Source organism: Macaca mulatta, chromosome 2, assembly GCF_049350105.2.
Source record: "Macaca mulatta isolate MMU2019108-1 chromosome 2, T2T-MMU8v2.0, whole genome shotgun sequence".
NCBI lineage: Eukaryota > Metazoa > Chordata > Mammalia > Primates > Cercopithecidae > Macaca > Macaca mulatta.
Window position 1 is genome coordinate 93,157,601 of NC_133407.1, and position 24,500 is coordinate 93,182,100.

At 39.0% G+C, this 24,500-nt stretch overlaps 1 protein-coding gene across 2 annotated transcripts in view; it reads left to right on the forward strand.

Moving 5' to 3' along the window:
- LOC114676301 (uncharacterized) overlaps positions 1 to 24,500 on the forward strand; it is a 778,104-nt gene that overhangs the window by 90,135 nt on the left and 663,469 nt on the right. For both annotated transcript variants that reach the window (XM_077991694.1, XM_077991695.1), the window contains exon 3: positions 21,021 to 21,061. In XM_077991694.1, coding sequence (XP_077847820.1) covers positions 21,021 to 21,023 — 3 coding nt within the window. In that variant the 3' untranslated portion in view covers positions 21,024 to 21,061. The remainder of the gene's footprint in view (positions 1 to 21,020; positions 21,062 to 24,500) is intronic.

Sequence of the window (24,500 nt, forward strand, 5' to 3'; positions counted from 1 at the left end):
GCTATACAGGGACTTCTTTGATTCCACATGAAATTTAAAGTAGTTTCTTCTAATTCTGTGAAGAATGTCAGTGGTAGTTTGATGGGAATAGCATTGAATCTATAAATTACTTTGGTCAGTATGGCCATTTTCACGATATTGATTCTTCCTATCCATGAGGATGGAATGTTTTTCCATTTATTTGTGTCCTCTCTTATTTCCTTGAGCAGTGGTTTGTAGTTCTCCTTGAAGAAGTCCTTCACTTCCCTTGTTAGCTGTATTCCTGGGTATTTTATTCTTTTTTGTAGCAATTGTGAATGAGAGTTCATTCATGATTTGGCTCTCTGCTTGTCTATTATTTGTGTAAAGGAATGCTTGTGATTTTTGGATATTGATTTTGTATCCTGAGACTTTGCTGAAGTTGCTTATCAGTTTAAGGAGTTTTTGGTCTGAGATGATGGGGTTTTCTAATTATGAAATCATGTCATCTGCAAAAGAGATAATTTGATTTCCTCTCTTCCTATTTGAATACCCTTTATTTCTTTCTCTTGCCTGATTGCCCTGGCCAGAAATTCCAATAGTATATTGAATAGGAGTGGTGAGAGAGGGCATCCTTGTCTTGTACTGGTTTCCAAAGGGAATGCTTCCAGCTTTTGCCCATTCCATATGCTATTGGCATTTGCTTGTCATAAGTAGCTCTTATTATTTTGAGATATGTTCCATCAATACCTAGTTTATTGAGAGTTTTTAACATGAAAGGCTGTTGAATTTTATCAAAGGCCTTTTCTCGATCTATTGAGATAATCATGTAGTTTTTGTCTTTGGGTCTGTTTATGTGATGGATTATACATGTCTTTGGTTCTGTTTATGTGATGAATTTGCATTATGTTGAACCAGCCTTGCATCCCAGGGATGAAACTGACTTGATCGTGGTGGATAAGCTTTTTGATGTGCTGCTGGATTCAGTTTGCCAGTATTTTATTGAGGATTTCACATTGATATTCATCAAGGATATTGGCCTGAAGTTTTCTTTTTTTGTTGTGTTTCTTTCTGGTTTTGGTATCAGGATGATATTGGCTTTACAAAATGAGTTAGGGAGGAGTCCCACCTTTTGAATTGTTTGGAATAGTTTCAGAAGGAATGGTACCAGCTCCTCTTTGTACCTCTGCTGGAATTTGGGTGTGAATCCATCTGGTCCTGGGCTTTTTTTGGTTGGTAGGTTATTAGTTACTGTCTCAATTTCAGAACTTGTTATCAGTCTATTAAGGGATTGGACTTCTTTCTGGTTCAGTCTTGGGAGGGTGTATGTGTCCAGGAATTTATCCATTTCTTCTACATTTTCTAGTTTATTTGCATAGAGATGTTTATAGTATTATCTGATGGTAGTTTGTATTTCTGTGGGGTCACTGGTGATATCCCCTTCATCGTTTTGTATTGTGTCTATTTAATTCTTCTCTCTTTTCTTTTTTATTAGTCTAGCTAGCTGTCTATTTTGTTAATTTTTTTTTTTTTTTCAAAAAACTGGCTCCTGGATTCACTTATTTTTTTTGGAGGGTTTTTTTGTATCTCTATCTCCTTCAATTCTGCTCTGATTTTAGTTATTTCTTGTCTTCTGCTAGCTTTTGGATTAGTTTACTCTTGCTTCTCTAGTTCTTTTAATTGTGATATTAAGGTGTCAGTTTGAGATCTTTCTAGCTTTATGATGTGTGCATTTAGTGCTATAAATTTCCCTCTTAACACTTAAATTCTCTCACTATTATTGTGTGTGAGTCTAAGTCTCTTTGTAGATCTCATAGAACTTGTTTTATGAATCGTGGTCCTCCTGTATTGGGTGCATATATATTTAGAATAGTTAGCCCTTCTTGTCGAATTGTTTCCTTTACCATTATGTAATGCCTTTCTTTGTCCTTTTTGATCTTCGTTGGTTTAAAGTCTGTTTTGTCAGAGAGTAGGATTTGAACCCCTGCTTTTTTTGCTTTTCATTTGCTTAGTAAATGTTCCTCCATCTCTTTATTCTGAGCCTATGTGTGTCTCTGCATGTGAGATGGGTCTCTGAATACAGCACATCGATGGGTCTTGACTCTTTATCCAGTTTGCCAGTCTGTGTCTTTTAATTGGGGAATTTAGCTCCTTTACATTTAAGGTTAGTGTTGTTATGTGTGAATTTGATCCTGTCATCATGATGCTATCTGGTTATTTTGCACATTAGTTGATGCAGTTTCTTCATAGTGTCATTGGTCTTTATATTATAGTGCATCTTTGCAGTGGCTGGTACTGGTTTTTCCTTTCCATATTTAGTGCATCTTTCAGGAACTCCTCCAAGGCAGGCCTGGTGGTAAAAAAATCCTTCAGCATTTGCTTGCCTGGAAAGGATTTTATTTCTCCTTCATGTATGAAGCTTAGCTTGGCTGAATATGAAATTCTGGGTTGGAAATTCTTTTCTTTAATAATGTTGAATATTGGTCTCCAGTCTTTTCTGGCTTATAGAGTTTCTGCTTGAGAGATCTGCTGTTAGTCTGATGGGCTTCCCTTTGTGGGTTGCCTGGCCTTTCTTTCTGGCTGCCCTTAACATTTTTTCCTTCATTTTGATCTTGGAGAATCTGATGATTATGTGTCTTGGGATTGATATTCTCATGGAGTACCTTAGTGGTGTGCTCTGTATTTCCTGTGTTGGCCCATCTTGCTAGGTTGGAGATGTTCTCCTGGGTAATATCTTGAAGTGTGTTTTCCATTCTCCCCATCTCACTCAAGTATTCCAATCAATTGTAGGTTAAATCTTTTTATGAAATCCCATATTTCTTGGAGGCTTTGTTCATTCCTTTTCATTCTTTTTTCTCTAGTCTTGTCTGCATGCCTTATTTCAGCAAGGTGGTCTTCAAACTCTGTTATCCTTTTTCTACTTGATTGATTCAGCTATTGGTACTTGTGTATGCTTCACAAAGTTCTTGTACTGTGTTTTTCAGCTCCATCAGGTCATTTATGACCCTCTCTAAACTGGTTATTCTAGTTAGCAGCTCCTCTAACCTTTTATCCAGGTTCTTAGCTTCTTTGCATTGGGTTCCCTTAGTTCAGTGTAGTTTTTTATTACCCGTCTTCTGAAGTCTACTTCTGTCAATTCATCTAACTCATCCTCCATCCAGTTGTGTGCCCATGCTGGAGAGATGTTGCGATCATTTGGAGTAGAAGAGGTACTCTGGCTTTTTGGGTTTTCAGCATTCTTTCTCATCTTCACTTATGAGTTTGTCTAGTTTCTATCTTTCAGGCTGCTGACCTCTGGATGGGGTTTTTATGGGGGCTTTTTTGTTATTGATGATGCTGTTGTTGTTGCTTTCTGTTTGTTTATCTTTCAATGGTCAGGTCCCTCTTCTGTTGGGCTGCTGCAGTTTGCTGGGGGTTCACTTCAGGATCTATTCATCTGATTCACTCCCATGCCTGGAGATGCCACTCAAGGAGGCTGCAGAACAGCAAAGATGTGTGCCTACATCTTGTTCTGGGACTCTGACCTTGAGGGGCACCAACCTGATGTCAGTAGGATTGCTCCTGTATTGGGTGTCTGATAACCCCTGTTGGAGGGTCTCACCAAGTTGGGTGGCACAGGGAACAGGACCCATTTAACGAAGCACTTTGACTGCCCCTTGGTGGAGGGGGTGTGCTGCCTGGGCTGCCTAGATTCCTCAGAACTACCAGGAGGAAAGGCCAAGTCTGCTGGTCCACAGAGACTATGGCCATCCCTTTCTCTAGGGTCTCAGGGTCTGGGAGATCCTGGTTCTGTCCCTGAGCCTCTGGCTGGAGTTGTTGAAGTTCCTGCAGGGAAGCCCTGCCCAGTGAGGAAGGATGAGTAGAGTCAGGCCTGAAGAGGCAATCTGGGTACAGTCTGCCACAGCCAATGTGTTGGGCTGTGGGGGTCGCATCATGGGACCAAGCCATCCAGCCTCTCTGGCTCCAGTAGGGGAAAATCATGGCCTGGAGCTATAGAGATGAATCTGCCCTCCCCTGACCCAGGAAGCTTAGCATGTTAGGCAGTTGTGGGTCCCAGTGCTGGCTGCTGCCCCTCCCCCAAGGAGCTCAAGCTGCTTACACAGCAGGCAGCTTCTGCTGTGGTGCTGGTTGCCCCTCTCCCTGGAAGCTCAACAGCTGAGAGGCTGTTGAGAATCTGTGCAGCTTGGTGGTTGGGATGCTAGTCCCCAGCAGCATGGGTTCACAGGTGGGAACTTCTGATTGGGGGGTTGCACAGTTCTGTGGAAAAAGCATGGTTTCCTCGGTTGGGTAGCATGCTCACTCACTGCCTCCCTTGACTGGGGATTGGGGGCTCCTCTGGCCCATGTGACTCTCAGGTGGGCTGCTGCACCACACTGCTCTTCCTTCCTCCCCATGTATTGCACCAGCTTCCTAGTCAGTTCTGATGAGAGAACTTGAATACCTTGGTTGCCGGTGAAGGATTCACACGCTTATTCTGGTTCTTTTCTATGGGAGCCTCTGATTGCCGCTGTTTCTAGTCGGCCATCTTGGCCCTGCCCTCCTTCATAATATTTCCTTTACCCAGACAAATTATACTGTGTATTAACAGCTAAGAACAGTTAGTAAAGAAATTTGACATGTATTCTGATTGTTAGTTGAGTAAATATCAATGAGTTGAAAATCATTCTGACTTGTGACTAGCCTTTGATGAAGTTTTTAAATCTTTCTGGTCCTCAGTTTCCTCATCTTTAAAGTAGTTGTAATGATCCCATTTATCTCATAAGCATAATCATATACTGGTATAGGACATGGTGAGACTCCTGGAAAAGTGTTCTGAGATATGAGCAGATGGATGTGGTTATTTTCATAGTATGTTAGTATGGCAAACATGTTACAAGAACAGCCTGGGTTGCTTTATAGCATCTTACTGTTTACAAAATTAAAGAGCAGCTGTTATATTATTATTTATCCCCACAAACTTGTTATTAAGATTAGAATAACTAAACAAATTAAGATGATCATATATAAACTATATATTTGCATAAATGATAAATTAATAATGGAAATCTCTTAATGGGGAAGAACCACCCAGAAATCTAAGTAACAATAAACTGTCATTTTCTATATTCCTTTCCAGTTCTAGTCCAATATTTTTGACCTTTTTACATTAGAATGGTAGAGGAGGAAAAGTAACTTTTTCCTCAACCCTCATGAGTTCTTAGTTGCAATGAATCCCTATAACGAGAGACAGATTAACTGGAGAAAAGCAAACAGAAGTTTACTAATATATTTCATATATATGTGGGAAATACCTGGGGGCTGAGTAGTTCTCAAAGAGGTAGTTTTGAATTCTAGCTTATATAGCATCTTCAGCAAAGAATAGTAAATTTTTAGCATAGTGACAGAACAAAGGAAGAGAACTGTGTCTGTAGGGACAGAAAATTGTGAGAAGGCAAATAAATGGCAGATAAGGGCTAGTTAGTAAAGCTTGTTCATGTTGAGTCATCTGATGCCATCTCCAGGCCAATAAGGTCTAATATTGTCTTCAGTGGTTAACCTTTGTCCTCGCTGCTAGAGAAGGGAGGAGGGTTACTCTTGTCTTTCTAAATTTATATCCTGCTTTTAGGCAATTAGAAGGCAGAGAGCTTTCCTGCCCTCTCAGTTGCCTTGGGTTCAAAACAATCCTTAAGCCAAAGAAGCATATTTTGGGGTGGCATGTTCTTGTCTCCCACATAATCATAATAGAGATAAAACTTGCTACTCTCTTTTGTAACAATATACTCTATTTCCCCATATTTTGCATAGTTTTTCAAACTGCCATTTTATATGGCTGTGTAATGTTCTATTAGATATAAGTATTATAACGTACTTGACCATATTCCTATTGCTGGTAATCTGTCTTTATCTAAAAAGGAGTAATGAAAAGTTAAAAGTGTTCTACCTTAGCTGGTAGAAATCAGTCAGTGATGAGGAAAGGCTGTAAACTGTCACTGTAAGTCTGGGGTCTTGTACATAGGAGTGCAGCTGAGGACAGTAAGTGAAGATACAGAATTGGGAAATATCAGCACGTAGATAAGTCATTCAAGACATGGGGACTTGAAATGAGGCAGGATTAGTGTAGATAGTTCAAAGAGTAACTGAGGACAGGAGTCTAAAGGACAGCCACATTTAAGGACAAGCAGAGGGAACAAAGTTCAAAGGAGATGAAGAAGGAATAGTCAGAAAGAAACAGTAATGTCACAGAAACCTGCTGAGGCCTGTGTTAGTCTATGACTTACATAGGGACAGAGCTGACTCTGGAATCTACGGCTATTGATTTCAACTCCAGGTAGAGTTCTCCCACCTTGTAGGTAGGTACAATTCTCTCCTTTAACACTGTTTTCTACCTGGTTCCTATCCAGGACAGGATGCCTTCAGCTACAGATCTGTTTTGATTCCTTTAAATTGTGTTAAGTCTCTCAATTTGAACACATAAACAAAGTCTAAGAATGGACAGCTTGGTATAAAAGTTGTTTGTGTATTTCTGCTGGTATCTTATAGCAGTGATTGGCAAAAACTGGTTCAAGGACATTGGAAGTTCAGTTTCAGTAGCCTTGAATTGGGGTCCAGTCTTTTATTTTTTAATGAGCTTCCCAGGTACTTCTGATTAACATTCAAGTTTGGGAACCTTTGGCTTATTTATCAGAAGAACATAAAATTTTCACAGAAGATTTTAGAATGGGACATCTAGAGGTTTGCTATACCAGGAGTAAAGAGATGAAGCATAGTTCAATTTTCATGACAACTTATTCTCATAAAGAAGTGGTCCAGAGCACTTGCATTTGCAGATTTTTTTTTCTTTGTTCAGAATATTAGGCAGGGTTCTGAGGAAATTAAAAAGAAGACAGCATGAATGAATGACCGAATGCACTCAATCTATAGAGGGAAAAATCTCCAGATAGATATTAACAGAAAGGAACATGTTTAAAGATAATCACAGCCAGTGAGAAAGGAAGAGTGGTATCAGAGGAGGCTTCCTTTCTGGCTCCCTCATTTCTTGGACCACTTCATGGAAACTGTGTGTTGCTGTAGAACATGCCTTGGACTTGGCATGAGATGCCTTGGTTTGAACGTCCATGGATATAATTTGGCTCTGTGTCCCCACCCAAATCTTCTGTTGGATTGTAATCCCCAATGTTGGCAGAGGGACTTGGTGGGAGGTGATTGGATTATGGGTGCAGATTTCCCCCTTGCTGTTCTGGTGGTGACAGTGAGTTCTCATGAGATCTGGTTGTTTAAAAGTGTGTAGCAGCTGGGTGCAGTGGCTCATGCCTGTAATCTCAGGACTTTGGGAGGCCGAGGGGGGTGGATCACCTGAAGTCAGGAGTTCTAGACCAGGCTGGCCAACATGGTGAAACCCTGTCTCTACTAAAAATACAAAATTAGGTGGGCATGGTGGCCCATACCTGTAATCCCAGCTACTCAGGAGACTGAGGCATGAGAATCACTTGAACCCGGGAGGTGGAGGTTGCAGTGAGCCAAGATGGCACCATTGTAGTGTGGCCTGGACAACAAGAGTGAAATTCCATCTCAAAAACAAAACAAAACAAAACAAAAAGCGTGTGTAGCACTTCCCCCTTTGCTGTCTCTCCTGTTAGCCACGTGAAGATGTGCCTTGTTTCCCCTTCATGTTCTGCCATGATTTTAAGTTTCCTGAGGGTCCCCTAGCCATGCTTTCTGTACAGTCAATGGAACTGTGAGCCAATTAAGCTTTTTTTCTTTATAAATTACCCAGTCTCATGTAGTTCTTTATAGCAATGTGAGAACACACCAAGATATTCGCTATGCTCTTTTCCAGTTGAGTGGTCCTCAGAAAATTTCTTAACCTTTCTGAGCCTAGGATTTGTATCTGTTAAATAATAATACCAACATAATAAATGTTTTGGCAATGTAAATGTGAAATAATATTATTCATTTTATGAAATAATGAAAGGAACAATTTCTAGTGTGTTGGCTTTTTAATGAATGTTTATGACACATCAATGTTTAATATGTATTAAAATGATTTCTTTTAAATATTCATATATAGTATTGGTGTGATGTGTATTTAACTTGGTGTTTTCTAGTAGTGAGTCTCAAAACTTTGTTCAAAGACATCAGAGGTTCTAGTTCAGTAGATCTGAAATGGGACATTTATCCTATGCTTCTTGAAGAATACAAAAATGTCAAACTCTTCTTTAATGTTATATAAAGTTTACAGAAAAATTTAAATTCATGACTAAATATTAATAATTATTTTTGGAATATGTATTAAAAAGCATACCTCTGACCAGGTGCAGTGGCTCATCCCTATAATCTCAGCACTTTGGGAGGCTGAGGCAGGTGGATTACCTGAGGTCAGGAGTTTGAGAACAGCCTGGGCAACATGGTGAAACCCTGTCTCTACTGAAAATACAAAAAAGTAGCTGGGTGTGGTGGCAGGTGCCTGTAATCCCAGCTACTCAGGAGGCTGAGGCAGGAGAATCACTTGAACCTGGGAGGTGAAGGTTGTGGTGAGCCGAAATTGTGCCATTGCACTCCAGCCTGGGCAACTAGGGCAAGACTCCATCTCAAAAAAAAGGAAAAATAAAAAGAAGCAAGCATACCTCCTATCCTTTGCCCACACTGAAAATTCCTGGGCTTTATATTTGACATGTTTTGTGCAAGAATATTTGCCTTTTAAAGTCTTTAATAATTTTTCTTTATTTATACTTATTTATTCCATATTTTATTTTATTTTATTTTATTTTAAAAATTTATTTATTATTATTATACTTTAAGTTGTAGGGTACATGTGCATAACGTGCAGGTTTGTTACATATGTATACTTGTGCCATGTTGGTGTGCTGCACCCATCAACTCGTCATTTACATCAGGTATAACTCCCAATGCAATCCCTCCCCCCTCCCCCCTCCCCATGATAGCCCCCGGTGTGTGATGTTCCCCTTCCTGAGTCCAAGTGATCTCATTGTTCAGTTCCCACCTATGAGTGAGAACATGCGGTGTTTGGTTTTCTGTTCTTGTGATAGTTTGCTAAGAATGATGGTTTCCAGCTGCATCCATGTCCCTACAAAGGACACAAACTCATCCTTTTTTATGGCTGCATAGTATTCCATGGTGTATATGTGCCACATTTTCTTAATCCAATCTGTCACTGATGGACATTTGGGTTGATTCCAAGTCTTTGCTATTGTGAATAGTGCTGCAATAAACATACATGTGCATGTGTCTTTATAGCAGCATAATTTATAATCCTTTGGGTATATACCCAGTAATGGGATGGCTGGATCATATGGTACATCTAGTTCTAGATCCTTGAGGAATCGCCATACTGTTTTCCATAATGGTTGAACTAGTTTACAATCCCACCAACAGTGTAAAAGCGTTCCTATTTCTCCACATCCTCTCCAGCACCTGTTGTTTCCTGACTTTTTAATGATCGCCATTCTAACTGGTGTGAGATGGTATCTCATTGTGGTTTTGATTTGCATTTCTCTGATGGCCAGTGATGATGAGCATTTTTTCATGTGTCTGTTGGCTGTATGAATGTCTTCTTTTGAGAAATGTCTTTTCATATCCTTTGCCCACTTTTTGATGGGGTTGTTTGTTTTTTTCTTGTAAATTTGTTTGAGTTCTTTGTAGGTTCTGGATATTAGCCCTTTGTCAGATGTGTAGATTGCAAAAATTTTCTCCCATTCTGTAGGTTGCCTGTTCACTCTGATGGTAGTTTCTTTTGCTGTGCAGAAGCTCTTTAGTTTAATCAGATCCCATTTGTCAATTTTGGCTTTTGCTGCTGTTGCTTTTGGTGTTTTAGACATGAAGTCTTTGCCCATGCCTATGTCCTGAATGGTACTACCTAGGTTTTCCTCTAGGATTTTTATGGTATTAGGTCTAACATTTAAGTCTCTAATCCATCTTGAATTAATTTTCGTATAAGGAGTAAGGAAAGGATCCAGTTTCAGCTTTCTACTTATGGCTAGCCAATTTTCCCAGCACCATTTATTAAATAGTGAATCCTTTCCCCATTTCTTGTTTTTGTCAGGTTTGTCAAAGATCAGATGGCTGTAGATGTGTGGTATTATTTCTGAGGACTCTGTTCTGTTCCATTGGTCTGTATCTCTGTTTTGGTACCAGTACCATGCTGTTTTGGTTACTGTAGCCTTGTAGTATAGTTTGAAGTCAGGTAGTGTGATGCCTCCAGCTTTGTTCTTTTGACTTAGGATTGTCTTGGAGATGCAGGCTCTTTTTTGGTTCCATATGAACTTTAAAGCAGTTTTTTCCAATTCTGTGAAGAAACTCATTGGTAGCTTGATGGGGATGGCATTGAATCTATAAATTACCTTGGGCAGTATGGCCATTTTCACGATATTGATTCTTCCTATCCATGAGCATGGTATGTTCTTCCATTTGTTTGTGTCCTCTTTGATTTCACTGAGCAGTGGTTTGTAGTTCTCCTTGAAGAGGTCCTTTACATCCCTTGTCAGTTGGATTCCTAGGTATTTTATTCTCTTTGAAGCAATTGTGAATGGAAGTTCATTCCTGATTTGGCTCTCTGTTTGTCTGTTACTGGTGTATAAGAATGCTTGTGATTTTTGCACATTAATTTTGTATCCTGAGACTTTGCTGAAGTTGCTTATCAGCTTAAGGAGATTTTGGGCTGAGACAATGGGGTTTTCTAAATATACAATCATGTCATCTGCAAACAGGGACAATTTGACTTCTTCTTTTCCTAACTGAATACCCTTGATTTCTTTCTCTTGCCTGATTGCCCTAGCCAGAACTTCCAACACTATGTTGAATAGGAGTGGTGAGAGAGGGCATCCCTGTCTTGTGCCAGTTTTCAAAGGGAATGTTTCCAGTTTTTGCCCATTCAGTATGATATTGGCTGTGGGTTTGTCATAAATAGCTCTTATTATTTTGAGGTACGTTCCATCAATACCGAATTTATTGAGCGTTTTTAGCATGAAGGGCTGTTGAATTTTGTCAAACGCCTTTTCTGCATCTATTGAGATAATCATGTGGTTCTTGTCTTTGGTTCTGTTTATATGCTGGATCATGTTTATTGATTTGCGAATGTTGAACCAGCCTTGCATCCCAGGGATGAAGCCCACTTGATCATGGTGGATAAGCTTTTTGATGTGTTGCTGAATCTGGTTTGCCAGTATTTTATTGAGGATTTTTGCATCGATGTTCATCAGGGATATTGGTCTAAAATTCTCTTTTTTTGTTGTGTATTCCATATTTTAGCTAAGCTAGAAATATGACATTTTAACTTAAATATTTACCTTTACTCCTTTTGTTCTAAGGGGGATGCTTTTGATTTTATTATAAAAGCTTGGGTGTTTTAAAAATCTTTCCTTTAGTCTTATTCCTCCCTTTATTTTATGTGGCCTTTTAGAAACAACAGGTGTTTCTTTGTGGTGAAGTTTGCCTTAATTAATTGAGTGAAAGGAGAGGAAGGTGACTTGTTCTGGTAGATTTGACAGACTCAGGAGGCTCTTTAGCTAGCATTGTAACAAACCTTTTTCTATTTGATGAATGAATGGATCTTATCTTTATTTAGAGACTCAGCTAGATGGAAAGAGTAATATTGAAAGACTATGTCTTAAATAATATCCTAGAGCTAAAAATGTGAATTTTAGTGTCTGATCTTTTTCCATTGGCTGAGAGTTTAAATTCGTAAGTACTCTATCACAATTTTTCATTGTCATATTTATTGAGCTTCTATTATGTGTCAGGCACTACAATGAACACCCTCCATTGATTGACTTACATTATTTCTAGTGCTTTAGTGTTACACTTTCAATTAAATACACACACATGTGCATACACATACACACAGTGTATCTATATATTGCATAAACAGGTCTGTTGGGTGTAGTCCTAAGAGCAGAATTCTTGGGTCAGAGGATGTGCACATTTTTCGTTTTCCCTCCTCTTCCCTCCCCTTCCCCCCTTTCCTTTTCCTTTCCTTTCCAGACAGTTTCACTCTTGTTGCCCAGGCTGGAGTGCAATGGCGTGATCTTGACTCACCCCAACCTCCGCCTCTTGGGTGCAAGTGATTCTCCTCCCTCAGCCTCTTGAGTAGCTGGGATTACAGTCATGCGCCACCATGCCCTGCTAATTTTGTATTTTTAATAGAGACGGGGTTTCTCCATGTTGGTCAGGCTGTTCTTGAACTCCCACCTCAGGTGATCCACCCGCCTTGGCCTTTCAAAGTTCTGGGATTACAGGTGTGAGCCACTGCACCCAGCCTCTTTTTCTGTCTTTCTAATAAGCAACTTCTGAGCTTCTAACTGAGCTCAACATGGGTCATTTCTAATGGAAAGGGAAGGATGATTCAGGGAATGGAGCCAAGAGCCTAGAAGGTGGAACCAAAGGCTGAGTAAAATGCTGGATGAGGGAACAACTGCCAAACTGTAGAGCCAGGAAAATTCACTGCCCCCAGAACCAGAGTACCTGAGAACATGTGTTCAGCTGGATTTCAGAATTGCTGTGGATGAGTAAATGTGGTGTGCCTTCTGTTCTAACTCCCCGGTGTTCTGTTGATTAAAGCATGTCTTGAAGCCAGCCCAGATTAAGAGAGTGGAGAAATAGACTCCACGTCTTGATGGAAGAAAATGTTTTAATGCAAAGGAGTATGGATACAAAGAGCCCTGATTCATTTGGGTGCTTTTATTGTAATGATCTCTCTCTCTCTCCTTGTTTGTATAATGTAAAATTATTTTAATTTAAGTAATAAATGCACATTGAAGATTCAAATAGTACTACTAATGATCTTGTACAAAAAACCAGTAGTCTCGGCGAGGCACGGTGGCTCATGCCTGTAATCCCAGCACTTTGGGAGGCCCGAGGTGGGGCGGATCATGAGGCCAGGAGATCGAGACCATCCTGACTACCACGGTGAAACCCCATCTCTACTAAAAATTCAAAAAATTAGCCAGGCATGGTGGCAGGTGCCTGTAGTCCCAGCTACTGGGGAGGCTGAGGCAGGAGAATGGTGTGAACCTGGGAGGCGGAGGTCGCATTGAGCTGAGATCGTGCCACTGCTCTCCAGCCTGGGTGACAGAGCGAGACTCTGTCTCAAAAAAAAAATAAAATAAAAATAAAAAAGGAGCACAGGCTAACTATAACAAACAGAACAATCAGATCAGATTAATGTCTAGATTCTTAGGTCTTATGTCCTAACAAACAAAAGGTTAATACTGGCAATATGATACCTAAATGACATGTCTATGACAGCTAAGGTGAAACAGAAGCCAAATAGATTTATTGTAGAAAGAAATTAATTACACAAGAAAACATTGGCATGCCAGTGCTTTTGACAACCCTGTTTTATGAGACTTACAATAAATAGCATCTTTGGATTTATTTTGAATATGAAAAGAAGGTACTTTGTAATATTCTCCCCCGCCCTTAAAAGGTACTTTGTAATATTCTCGCCGTTCTTGAGAATGTACTTTGTACGCCTATCCCAAACCTATAAGAACTAATGATAATACCACCACCCTTTGCTGACTCTCTTTTCGGACTCAGCCCGCCTGTACCCAGGTGATTAAAAAGCTTTATTGCTCAAAACAAAAACAAAAACAAAAACAGAAAACAAAAAACAAAAAACCAATAGCCTCTTCTAATTCCTCTTTACAGGCACACTACCTAAATACCATCACTTTAAACTTTTAAAAGTGCTTTTTTCTGGTATTTTGTAAACGTGCTTATGTTGCAATCTCTTGTTTTTTCAGTTAGGCAGTCTGTTTCCTGCTTGATAGTTGTGGGTTTGCTCTTTTTCCTTCTCCACTTCTCCTATTATAATTATATTATATTTATTGCTGAAGTCAATAGTCAGAATTTACCATATTAATACTATCTAAATATTGTTCACCACTGAGCTAAAAGGTATGCTCTGATTATATTTCTTCTTTTATTCAAATCTTAGTTTTTCTTCAAGTCAACAAAGTAGGCCAAATCCTGCCTGTCACTTTTTTTTGCAAATAAAATTTTATTGGAACATAGGCTCATTCACTTACTTGTTGTCTATGGCAGCTTTTGTGATACAACAGTAGAACTCAATAGTTGTGATAGAAATTATATGGTCTGCAAAACTTAAAATATTACTCTCTGACCCTTTGTGGAAAAAGTTTACTGACGCCTATGCTAGTTAGTAATGATTGCACTTTTTCATTTTCTTCGTTTGTGTAATTTATTAAAATTTCAGTATGAAATATTTTAAAATGTCTTTTGAAATTTATTTGACCCATTAGTTATTTATCTAAGTGTGGTGCTTAACTTTGCAGCATTTGGAGATTTTCTGTTAATTTTTTTGGTATTTGATTTTTACCTTAATTCTGGTATGGCCAAGAGAACATAAGTAAATAAATTCTAATCTTTAAAATATATTGAAATGTGTTTTATGGAATGATATGTGGTCAATTACAGTAAATTCTGTACATACTCTTTAAAAGAATGCATATTCTGCAGTTTTTAGGATCAATGTTCTATATATGCTTGAGGGTAGATTTCTTAATTGCACTATTAACGTTTTCTGTATTCTTACTGATTTTTGTTTATCAGTTTTTGCAAAAGGTATGTTAAACTCTCCCACTATGATTGTGGATTTGTCTATTTCTCCTTAAAATTATTGTATTTTAAAAATACACTTTGAGGTTATGCTTCTAAGTGAGTACAAATTTAAAATTGTTATATTTTCCTGGTGAAGTGACTTTTTTCATTATAAAATTTCCCTCTTTATCTCAAGTAATTTTAATTATCCAAATATCTAAACATTAGTATAATTTTTGCTTGTGTTTACATTGTATTATATTTTTTCCATTCTTGCATTTTCAACTATTCTACATGTGTATTTTTAAAGCATATCTCTTGTAAGCAGCCTATAGTTATATCTTTAAAATAAAAATTCAATTGATAATCCAGTTTAATAACAAATATTAATTTAATTTACAGTTGAAGTAATTACTACTATATTTATTTAAAACATACCATTTAATTTTTTCCCCTTTACTCACTTATTCTATGTGCTTGAATTAGTCATCACTGCTGCATAACAAATTAACAACTTACAGTCTTAAAACCAGCAGACATTTATCATTTCACAGTTTTTGTGAGTCACGATTCTGGGAACAGTATAGCTGGGTCCTTTGCTCCAGGGTCTCTCACAAAGCTGCAATTAAGGTGTTGGCTGGGGCTACAGCTATCTTTTTTTTTTTGGAAATGGAGTCTTGCTCTGTCACCTAGGCTGGAGTGCAATGGCATGATCTCAGCTCACTGCAACCTCTGCCTCCTCGGTTCAAGCGATTCTCCTGCCACAGCCTCCGGAGTAGCTGAGACTACAGGCACCCGCCACCACGCCTGGATAATTTTTGTATTTTTAGTAGAGATGGGGTTTTACTATATTGGCCGGGCTCGTCTCGAACTCCTGACCTTGTGATCTGCCCGCCTGGGCCTCCCAAAGTGCTAGGATACAGGTATGAGCCACCGCGCCTGGCCAGGGCTGCAGCTATCTTAAGATTCATTACCAAGCTCATGTAGTTGTTGGAAAAGAATGTAATATTCTTTTGTAGTTCTGTAAGTTGCATTTGATTCTTTGTCATAGATATCAGTTCTCTGGAAAACTTTTTCACCTTGACTTTTATTTTCCTAAACATATTAATCATAGTTATTTTAAAGTTTGTGTCTGGTAAATCTAATAAATGATCACCTGATGGTCTGTTTCTGTTGTCTAGTTTTTTAGTTTGATCCTTACTCTTGGTAGTATAAATTATAGAGTTTCTGGATGATTTTCAAAGATGATTTTCTTTAGTTTCCAGATGCACTTATAGTAGAAGCAGATCACTTTAACCATACTAATATCAATATGTTATTGGGAGAATTAGAATCTGCACTGTAGCTTTTGTAAGATCTGGTTACCATTTCACCCTTACTCCTACAGGGTAATTCTCTAGGAGTGTTTTCTGTACAGGAAACTCAGAAACTAAATTATAAATGGAGGGTTTCATGGAAATATTAAGGATTTCTAGGCTATGTGTTTTTAAGTATGCACTTATTTGCCTAAGGATTATCCAAGGCCAATATTGAATTTGAAGTTGGACTCTCCCAGCCTCTGAAAGGCTTCTAAGAATTTCTCCCCTCCCACCAAGTTGCTTACATTTTCTGAATAGATATTAAGTCTAATATTAGACTCCAGAAACAAAATTGAGAAGGTAAAACTATAACCAAGATGCTAAATAATAATGTAAATTTCTGACATTAAATGTGAATGACATGTATATTATATGTGACACAGTACAACTGTGGACATAATTAAGAACATTCAAATTTTTCCCATGTCTGGATGAATTTTACAGAACTGCCAGAATCATCGCCTCTCCTTTTTCACACACACTTATGCTGCTGTTGAGGGATGGAGGGGCCTTATTCATCCAGAGATGTTGGGGTCCGCCTGTTTCCTAAACAAAGGAATGAACACACAAGACAACACAAGACAAGACAAACATGGCGGCCGCCTCCAGTGGCGCGCTCTGCTTTATTTTATATAGTCGTTTGTGGAAGACACAAGACACATTGTTGTTTTTCTGACCTTTCCTTGACTTTCTGGATTTTCAAGATGTTTACACATAAACAAGCCCCCAACGCCCTGCTTCGTTTGCAAGAGCAGGACTTATCGGGAATGCCTCATTTGCGAGCACATAGTCCTCTACACAGAAATGCCCCAGGTGCCCTCCCAGTCATATGCCCCGCAGCAAGGTTCTTAGGAATCTATAGGAAGTAGGTCATAGGAATCAATATAGGAGTCTGGATTGAAGTCTGAAACCTGGGTTCTAATCCTGGCTCTGCCTCTAATTATTTGGATAGTCTTGTTAATTCATTTAGCTTTTTAAAAAATACACTTAAAAATAGCAGCTTTAGTTCCACAGGAAAACCGAGATGAAGATACAGAGATTTTCCATATATTCCCTAGCCCCACACATGCACAGCCTCTCCTACTATCAACATCCCCACTAGAGTAGTACATTTGTTACAGTTAACCAACCTACACTGACACATCATAATCACCTAAAGTCTGTAATTGACATTTGGGTTCACTATAGGTGTATATTCTGTGTGTTTGGTTAAATGTATACTGCCATGTATCCAGCATTACAGTATACAGTGCAGTTTTCCTGCCCTAAAAATCCTCTGTATTCTGCCTCTTCATCCCTCTCTCCCCTTCCCAAACTCTGGCAACCACTGGTTCTTTTTTACTGTCTCCATAGTTTTGCCTATTTCAGAATGTCAGATCATTTAGCTTTTAAAAAGTTTAGTAGGACTCAATATTTTCATCTATAAATGAGGCCAGTGATTTCCATCCTACCTTCCCTGGCTGATAGTTGGTAGTGCCAAGCATGAAATGTGAAAATGCTTCACAGTCAGTACAATGTTGTATAAATGCTGTTGCTGCCCTGATGCCATGATGTCACTGGTATTTCAGAGGTGGAACCATTTTTTTTTTTTTCCTAGTAGCTCTTTAAATGGTTGTCCTCAGTTGTGGGAGAATAGGAAATTTTCAGAAAAATTAGCTTGGTGGTTTGCCATTGGTTTGTTTCAAAGTTAGTAGTATTCGTTCTCTTGTTATCCTTTAGTTTTTCTTTGAAACAAGTCCTATTCACTCATTAATGGTCTCTCGGTAGTATTTTGGTGGCAAATTTACCTAGTTTTGTGGGGTTTGACTTAGAATAGCCTTTTGATAGGCTCTCAAAACTGTTATGATTGCTTCCAAAGGCTACTCTCCCTATAGAACCTGATTCAGAATTCCCTGTGTGCAAATGGGACCTGACATCCATGTCACAGGAAGTCTATCCTCCCTACTACACAAACTCAATCATGTAAGTCAGAACTTCCTAATTTGGGTGGGCATCAGCATCACCTGGAGGGCCTGTTAAAACACTGATTGCTGGGCACCACCTAACTATTCCCATTTCAGTATGTCTGGGGTGCAGGTCCAAGAATTTGTGTTTCTGATGGGTTCCCTACTAGTATTGATGCCAAAGGCTCACAGACCACACTTTGAGAATCACTGATCTAAAACCTGAGGGAAGATTTCTTAATGTGTGTTTCAAAGGACTGCCTTGTTCGGAAACTCCTGGAGCCACTGTAAAGCCTGGATTTCACTAGGGTTATAAATTTGGAGCTTGGAAGAAGAGATTGTAGACATATGACATTAATGAAGTTCTCTGACCTATTTATTTTTGAGTGGACAGTTTGACAGTTTCACATTGTGTGATCCAGGGAAGTCACCCTATGAGCTTAGTGACCTTGCCTTGTCACCACACCCCTAAGGTGGTGACACAGGACTGTTTGAGGCTGGATGAGATCATGGACGTGAGAGGCCCATGTAAACATGGGGGTGCTTCTCCAGGACTGGGTGTTCCTGTTTCTAACAAATGTTATTATGGGGCTGCAGGGAAGAGCCCAGTTCAGGGCCATCCACAGGGAACGCAGGACTGTCAGTCACTTACAGAAACAGAACAATACACTGTTTATTTATCTTCAGTCTGTGGGATTTTTTTTCAACTTCGATTTTACACATCTGGTTCTGAGAAGAATCCATACTATTACTATTCACCTGGACATCCTCACTGTAACATTTCAATATTTGGGGAATTTTAACTACTGAAATCAATGGCTTTTTTGATCCGGCAGATTCTTCAATCTTCTCAATCTTGCTGCATCCCCCTCTCACTTGACAGACTCTGCCTGAGCCCTCACACTGCTGCTTCCTTTGCATCAGTGGACTTTCCAGCCTCTTCTCTTCACACTGGCCCTTTAAGCAGACATTTAAAGCAGTTATTCAGTTCAGTTTCATTATATTCTGCTCTCAGAGCTACTGTAGTAGCGTACTTGAAAGAGGCTGGTTGTGTTGAATTTTGTGTTTGCTTTCCAATTACTGGAATGGTGCCTTCACCCCCTCTCATCTCTGCTCATTTTATTATTTACCTGAGTGATTTTTCTGTTTCAAGAAAGCAAATGGAACATGAAAGACCAAATATTTCTGTCTGTTCAGTTCATGAATTTTTCAATCAATGGTCTACTATTTTAAGGTATCATTGCAAAGAAAACTGAGACCATTAATCTTCTCTAAAACATCCTTTGTGTTCTAACAAACATATTTTTGCATTTCTTAGTGCTTTACAATTCTGATTGATTCTGATTATATATTTGTAGAGGTATTTTTTTCTCTGAAGAGTAAAAAGCCGTTAAATGTATTTATTTTCCTCTTTCTTAAGGAAGTCTCTGATGTAGTCACACCCACACATGAATGAATGAACAATTGGGAATGACGGTCCCAGCTGGGAGGCCACTGGAATTTTCTTACCTTTCCAATTTCCTCTCCTTGGTAGTGTCTTTCCCCCTCACCACTGTAGACCCAAAAAACTATCTATGGAGCTTTCCCAACCAAGGGGAGACCAGCTCCTGCTTCCTGATCTAACTTTAATGCAGTCCAGGGCAAGATTTGGTAAAGGGATAGGGGGTAGTCAGCATGACAGTAGCAAAGAAGAAGGAAAGAGGAGGTGGTTTGAAGACCACTGAATGTTCTATCCACTTACCTGCTGCTATGGTTCCAGCATGATATTATTCCAAGCCTCTCCTATGTCTACTAAGTCCTCATTCTGGAAGCTCCTGCTCCAGCACTTACCATAACACAGGACACCTGGTTCTTTGCGCCTTCCACTGCAAAGAAACTATTGCTCCATTCACGGTGTCTATATGGCCTATCAGTGGCACCTAAGTAGCCTATATCTTTATGACTTTAGATCACCATGGTGGTCTTCAGAAAGTTCATGGACCTACTGAAACAAACAAGGACTTGTTTGAATATGCATTTGTGTTTTCCTGGGAAGAGAGTCCACAGCTTTCATCAGATTCTCATAGAGCTGTATGACCCAAAGGTATTTTAAAAGATGAAGAAGTAACTACTGATGTGGTAGTGGAAGGCCTGGAGACAGTATGCAACAATAAATATTTATTGAGCACCTGCAGTGTGCCAGGTACTGTTCTAGACTCTTGATATATCTGTGAACAATAACAAAAACCCCCTCCCAAATCCTTACTTCATGAAGTTTACATTACAGTGGGTAGAGAAAGACAACAAACCGTATACACAATACATTCCACAGAATATTGGAGAGGGTAAGTGCCACGGGAAAATAAAGCAGAGTGAGGGGGATCAGGGATGAGGTGGGGGAGACCTGTGACTTCAGGGTAGACTTCATTGAGAAAGTGACATTTTAGTAAAATCCCAAAGAGGGAAGGAATCAGGTGGCCGTATGAGGGAAGAACGTACCAGACAGAGGGAACAACTAGTACAATAACTGTAGGGTGGGAGCAAGCCTGATGTGTTCAAAGTGTTGGGGTGGAGTGAGTGAGACAGAGGGGCAGGCAGTGAGTCAGACGGTATGTGGAGTGGGCGTGTGGATGAACCCAGGTCTCATATGCCTCTGTGCATGACTCTGGGAGGCCCTTGAAGAACTTTGAGCAGAGGAGAGATATGACCTGACTTAGGGTAGATTAGGATCACTCTGATGTGTTAAAAACCGACTAGGGGTTAAGAGCAGGAGCAGGGAGACTAGGCTGCCTTGCAGTCATCCTGGGAAGAGTGGATGATATAGCATGGACAGAATGGTCGCAGAGGAGTCCTTGGGGCTGGGTAGATTTTGAATATATTTGGACGTAAAGCCAACAAGATTGCTGAGAGGTCAGATGTGAATTGTCAGAGAAAGAGAGAGCCAAGGATGACTCCAAGACTTTTGGCCTGAACAACTAAAAAGGTGGAATTAATGGGAAAAACTAGGGATTTTAGGTGAGACAGGATGTGGATCTCAGTTCTGCCATTTACTGGCTACATTGTGACCTGACTTATAGGCAAGTAACTTAACCTTTCTGAGTCTCAATGTTTTATTTCCAAACTAGGGACAATCATACCTATCTTGTAACAATGCTATGAGGAGTTAATGTGCTTGCAGTATGGTCCATTGAACGGATGCTAATCTCTTTCCACAATTTTCTTTTAGTGAATGAAGGAGGGAAGAAAGGAGAGACAGAGAGAATGTGGGTGAGTGGTGTCTCCATCTTAGATTTTTTTTCTCAATAAGATCATGTCTTTTTGGCTCCATTGTCTAAATATGTTTTATGGTATCTGAGGATTTATCTTTCCATCAGCCTCATGTTTTCTCCTGCCAGGTTCCTGGGGATACTAACTTGGGGTTTAATTTATTATCTTTAAGACGTTATTTTATTATTTATCTTAAAATATGTTTTTATAGTGAAGAAGAAATTCTCACCTGATACTGTCCATTATCCACGCATACTGTTCACAAACAGGCTTAGCCAATAAGTTTATTGGGCTTCATTGATGATGCTATTGGTGTATTAAACATTTTATACTAGGTAGAAATTCCTGTTGAGTTATTACATAGTCATTGAAGAATGTTTTACTGATACTTGGTGTGATTAGTGAGGATTTTTTATGGGTTGGCATGATTATTATTTTTCTTGTTTAAGACACTGAAATATGATCTACCACTATCTGATTATTGGTTACCAAACATGCTTTCAGGAGTGGCTAGATTTGGGATGACAAAGTATGCCAAGGGAATTCAACAATTGAAGGAGGAGTGAGTATGAACTGATTGGGTTATAAGAATACATGCTTCTTCTTTGATTCAAAATCCCTCAATCCAAGGCATTTTAATGTTTCTGAAATTAGGGTGCGTTTTATCACCAATATATACATTTAACATGATAATATTTCTGTTAGGGTTTTTGGTAGATTTCAGATTCCTTCTCTACCCCAATTCAAAACCAACTGAAAAATAAAACAACAAAAAATATTGCAGATAGAGGATAAATCTGCCAGCGTTATCAGTGATAGATTGGCTTAGTTTGAGTATTCTAAGCAGTAACAATTTCCTAGGTTCTTAGGTTGATGCGTCCTACTGATCTGGATGGAGAAAAAAGGAGAATGATATTTCGTCTTCCCTGCTTGGGACTTTTGCTTAATTTGCTTTTCCAAATTGAGATTTGTTGTCCACTGGCTCCAGTCTTCCAACTGGTTAACTAACTCTACCTCCAGGGTGTGAAAGGAGAGACTGGTCCCAATCCAGGAGTATTGAATTTTTCCTCGCTAGTGTTATAGGTGACACAGAGTCACTCTGAATGTCCTTAAGAGAATGTGATGGTACCTCCCCTTTCATAGGGAAGTGGCTTAGTGTCTCCTGGAGGTCCAGAGGTTAGCCAGTTTTTTTAATGGTAGGGGTATGGTTAGATAGGGGCTTTGTTTTCTAGGAAAGGAAATGTGATTCCTAATATTTCATGTTTTGAGTATCTGAAAAGAGATATTGTCTATAAGGAGGCTCTGGAAGAGAAGATGGGAATGGATGAGTACTAGATTTTCCTTTCTGCTTTTGGAAAATAAGGCTCAGTGCCAAGATATACTTACTAGGAGATGAGCCATAGCTCCAGTGGCATAATTGTTTAGCACATGACACTTATAAGGAGATCATAGGATCCTGTATGCATACAGTCTGGGGGAGGGATCTATGGTAAAAAGGGTAGATAGGGGAAAATGTAAAGATATATGCATAGTTTAGCATTTACTTATTTATTTATTAACTTTTACTTTAGTTTCAGGGGTACATGTGCAGGTTTGTTATATAGGTAAACTGTGTGTCATGGGGATTTGGCATACAGATTATTTTATCACCAGGGTAATAAGCATAGTACCTGATAAGTAGTTTTGCAATCCTCACCCCCACTCTCACCCTTCACTATTAAGTAGGCCCTGGTGTCTGTGTACTCAATGTTTAGATCCCACTTATAAGCCACAATATGCAGTGTTTAGTTTTCTGTTCCTGCATTAGTTTGCTTAGGATAAAGGCCTCCAGCTCCATCTATGTTGCTGCAAAGGGTATGATCTCATTCTTTTTCATGGCTGTGTAGTATTCCATGGCATGTATGTACCACATTTTCTTTACCCAGTCTACCATTAATGGCATCTATGTCAATTTTATGTCTTTGCTATTGTGAATAGTGTGGTGATCAACATATGGGTGTATGTGTCTTTATGGTAAAATGATTTATATTTCTTTGGGTATATATCCAATAATGGGACTGCTGGATTAAACGGTAGTTCTATTTTAAGTTCTTTGAGAAATTACCAAACTGCTTTCCACAGTGGCTGAACTAATTTACATTCCCACCAGCTGTGTTTGAGCATTTCCTTTTTTCTACAACCTCACCAGCATCTGTTATTTTTTGACTTATTAATAATAGCCATCCTGACTGGTATGAGATGGTATCTCATTGTGGTTTTAATTTGCATTTCTCTGATGGTTAGTGATGTTGAACATTTTTTCATATGCTTGTTGGCTGCATGTATGTCTTTTGAAAAATGTCTGTTCATGTCCTTTGCCCACTTTTTAATGGTGCTGTTTGTTTTTTGCTTGTTAATTTGTTTACATTCCTTATAGATTCTGGATATTAGACCTTTGCCAGATGCATATGTGCAAATAGTCCTTCACATTCTGTGAGAGGTATTTCTCCCCTCTGAGAGATATTTCTTTCATTCTGTCTGTTTACTCTGTTGATAGTTTCTTTTGCTCTGTGGAAGCTCTTTAGTTTAATTAGGTTTCATTTGTTAGTTTTTTCTTTTGTTACAATTGCTTTTATTTTCTTCTTCATGAAATCTTTGCCAGTGCCTATGTCCAGGATGGTATTTCCTAGGTTATGTCCCAGGGTTTTTATAGTTTTAGGTTTTACATTCAAGTCTTTAACCCATCTTAAGTTGATTTTTATATATGGTGTAAGGAAAGAGTCCAGTTTCAATCTTCTGCATGTGGCTAGCCAGTTATCCCAGCACCATTTATTGAATAGGGAATCTTTCCCCATTGCTTATTTTTGTCGACATTGTTGAAGATCAGATGGTTGTAGGAGTGCAGCATTGTTTCTGGTCTCTCTATTCTGTTCCAGTGGTCTATGTGTCTATTTTTGTACCAGTACCATGCTGTTTTGGTTACTGTAGTTTTGTAGTATAGTTTGAGGGTGGGTGATGTGATGCCTTAAGCTTTGTTCTTTTTACTTAGGATGGCCTTGAGTATTTAGGCTCTTTTTTGGTTCCATATGAATTTTAAAATAGTATTTTCTAATTCTGTGAAGAATGTCATTGGTAGTTTGATAGGAATAGCATTGAATCTGTAGATTGCTTTGGGAAATGTGGCCATTTTAACAATATTGATTATTTCTATCCATGAGCATAGAATTTTTAAAAATTTGTTTGTGTCATCTGTGATTTCTTTGAGCAGTGTTTTATAATTCTCATTGTAGAGCTCTTTCACCTCTCTGGTTAGCTGTATTCCTAGGTATTTTATTCTTTTGGTGGCTATTGTGAATGAGATTGTGTTCTTGATGTGGCTCTTAGCTTGGATGTTGTTGGTGCAAAGAAGTGCAACTGATTTTTCTACATTGATTTTGTATCCTGAAACCTTGCAGAAGTT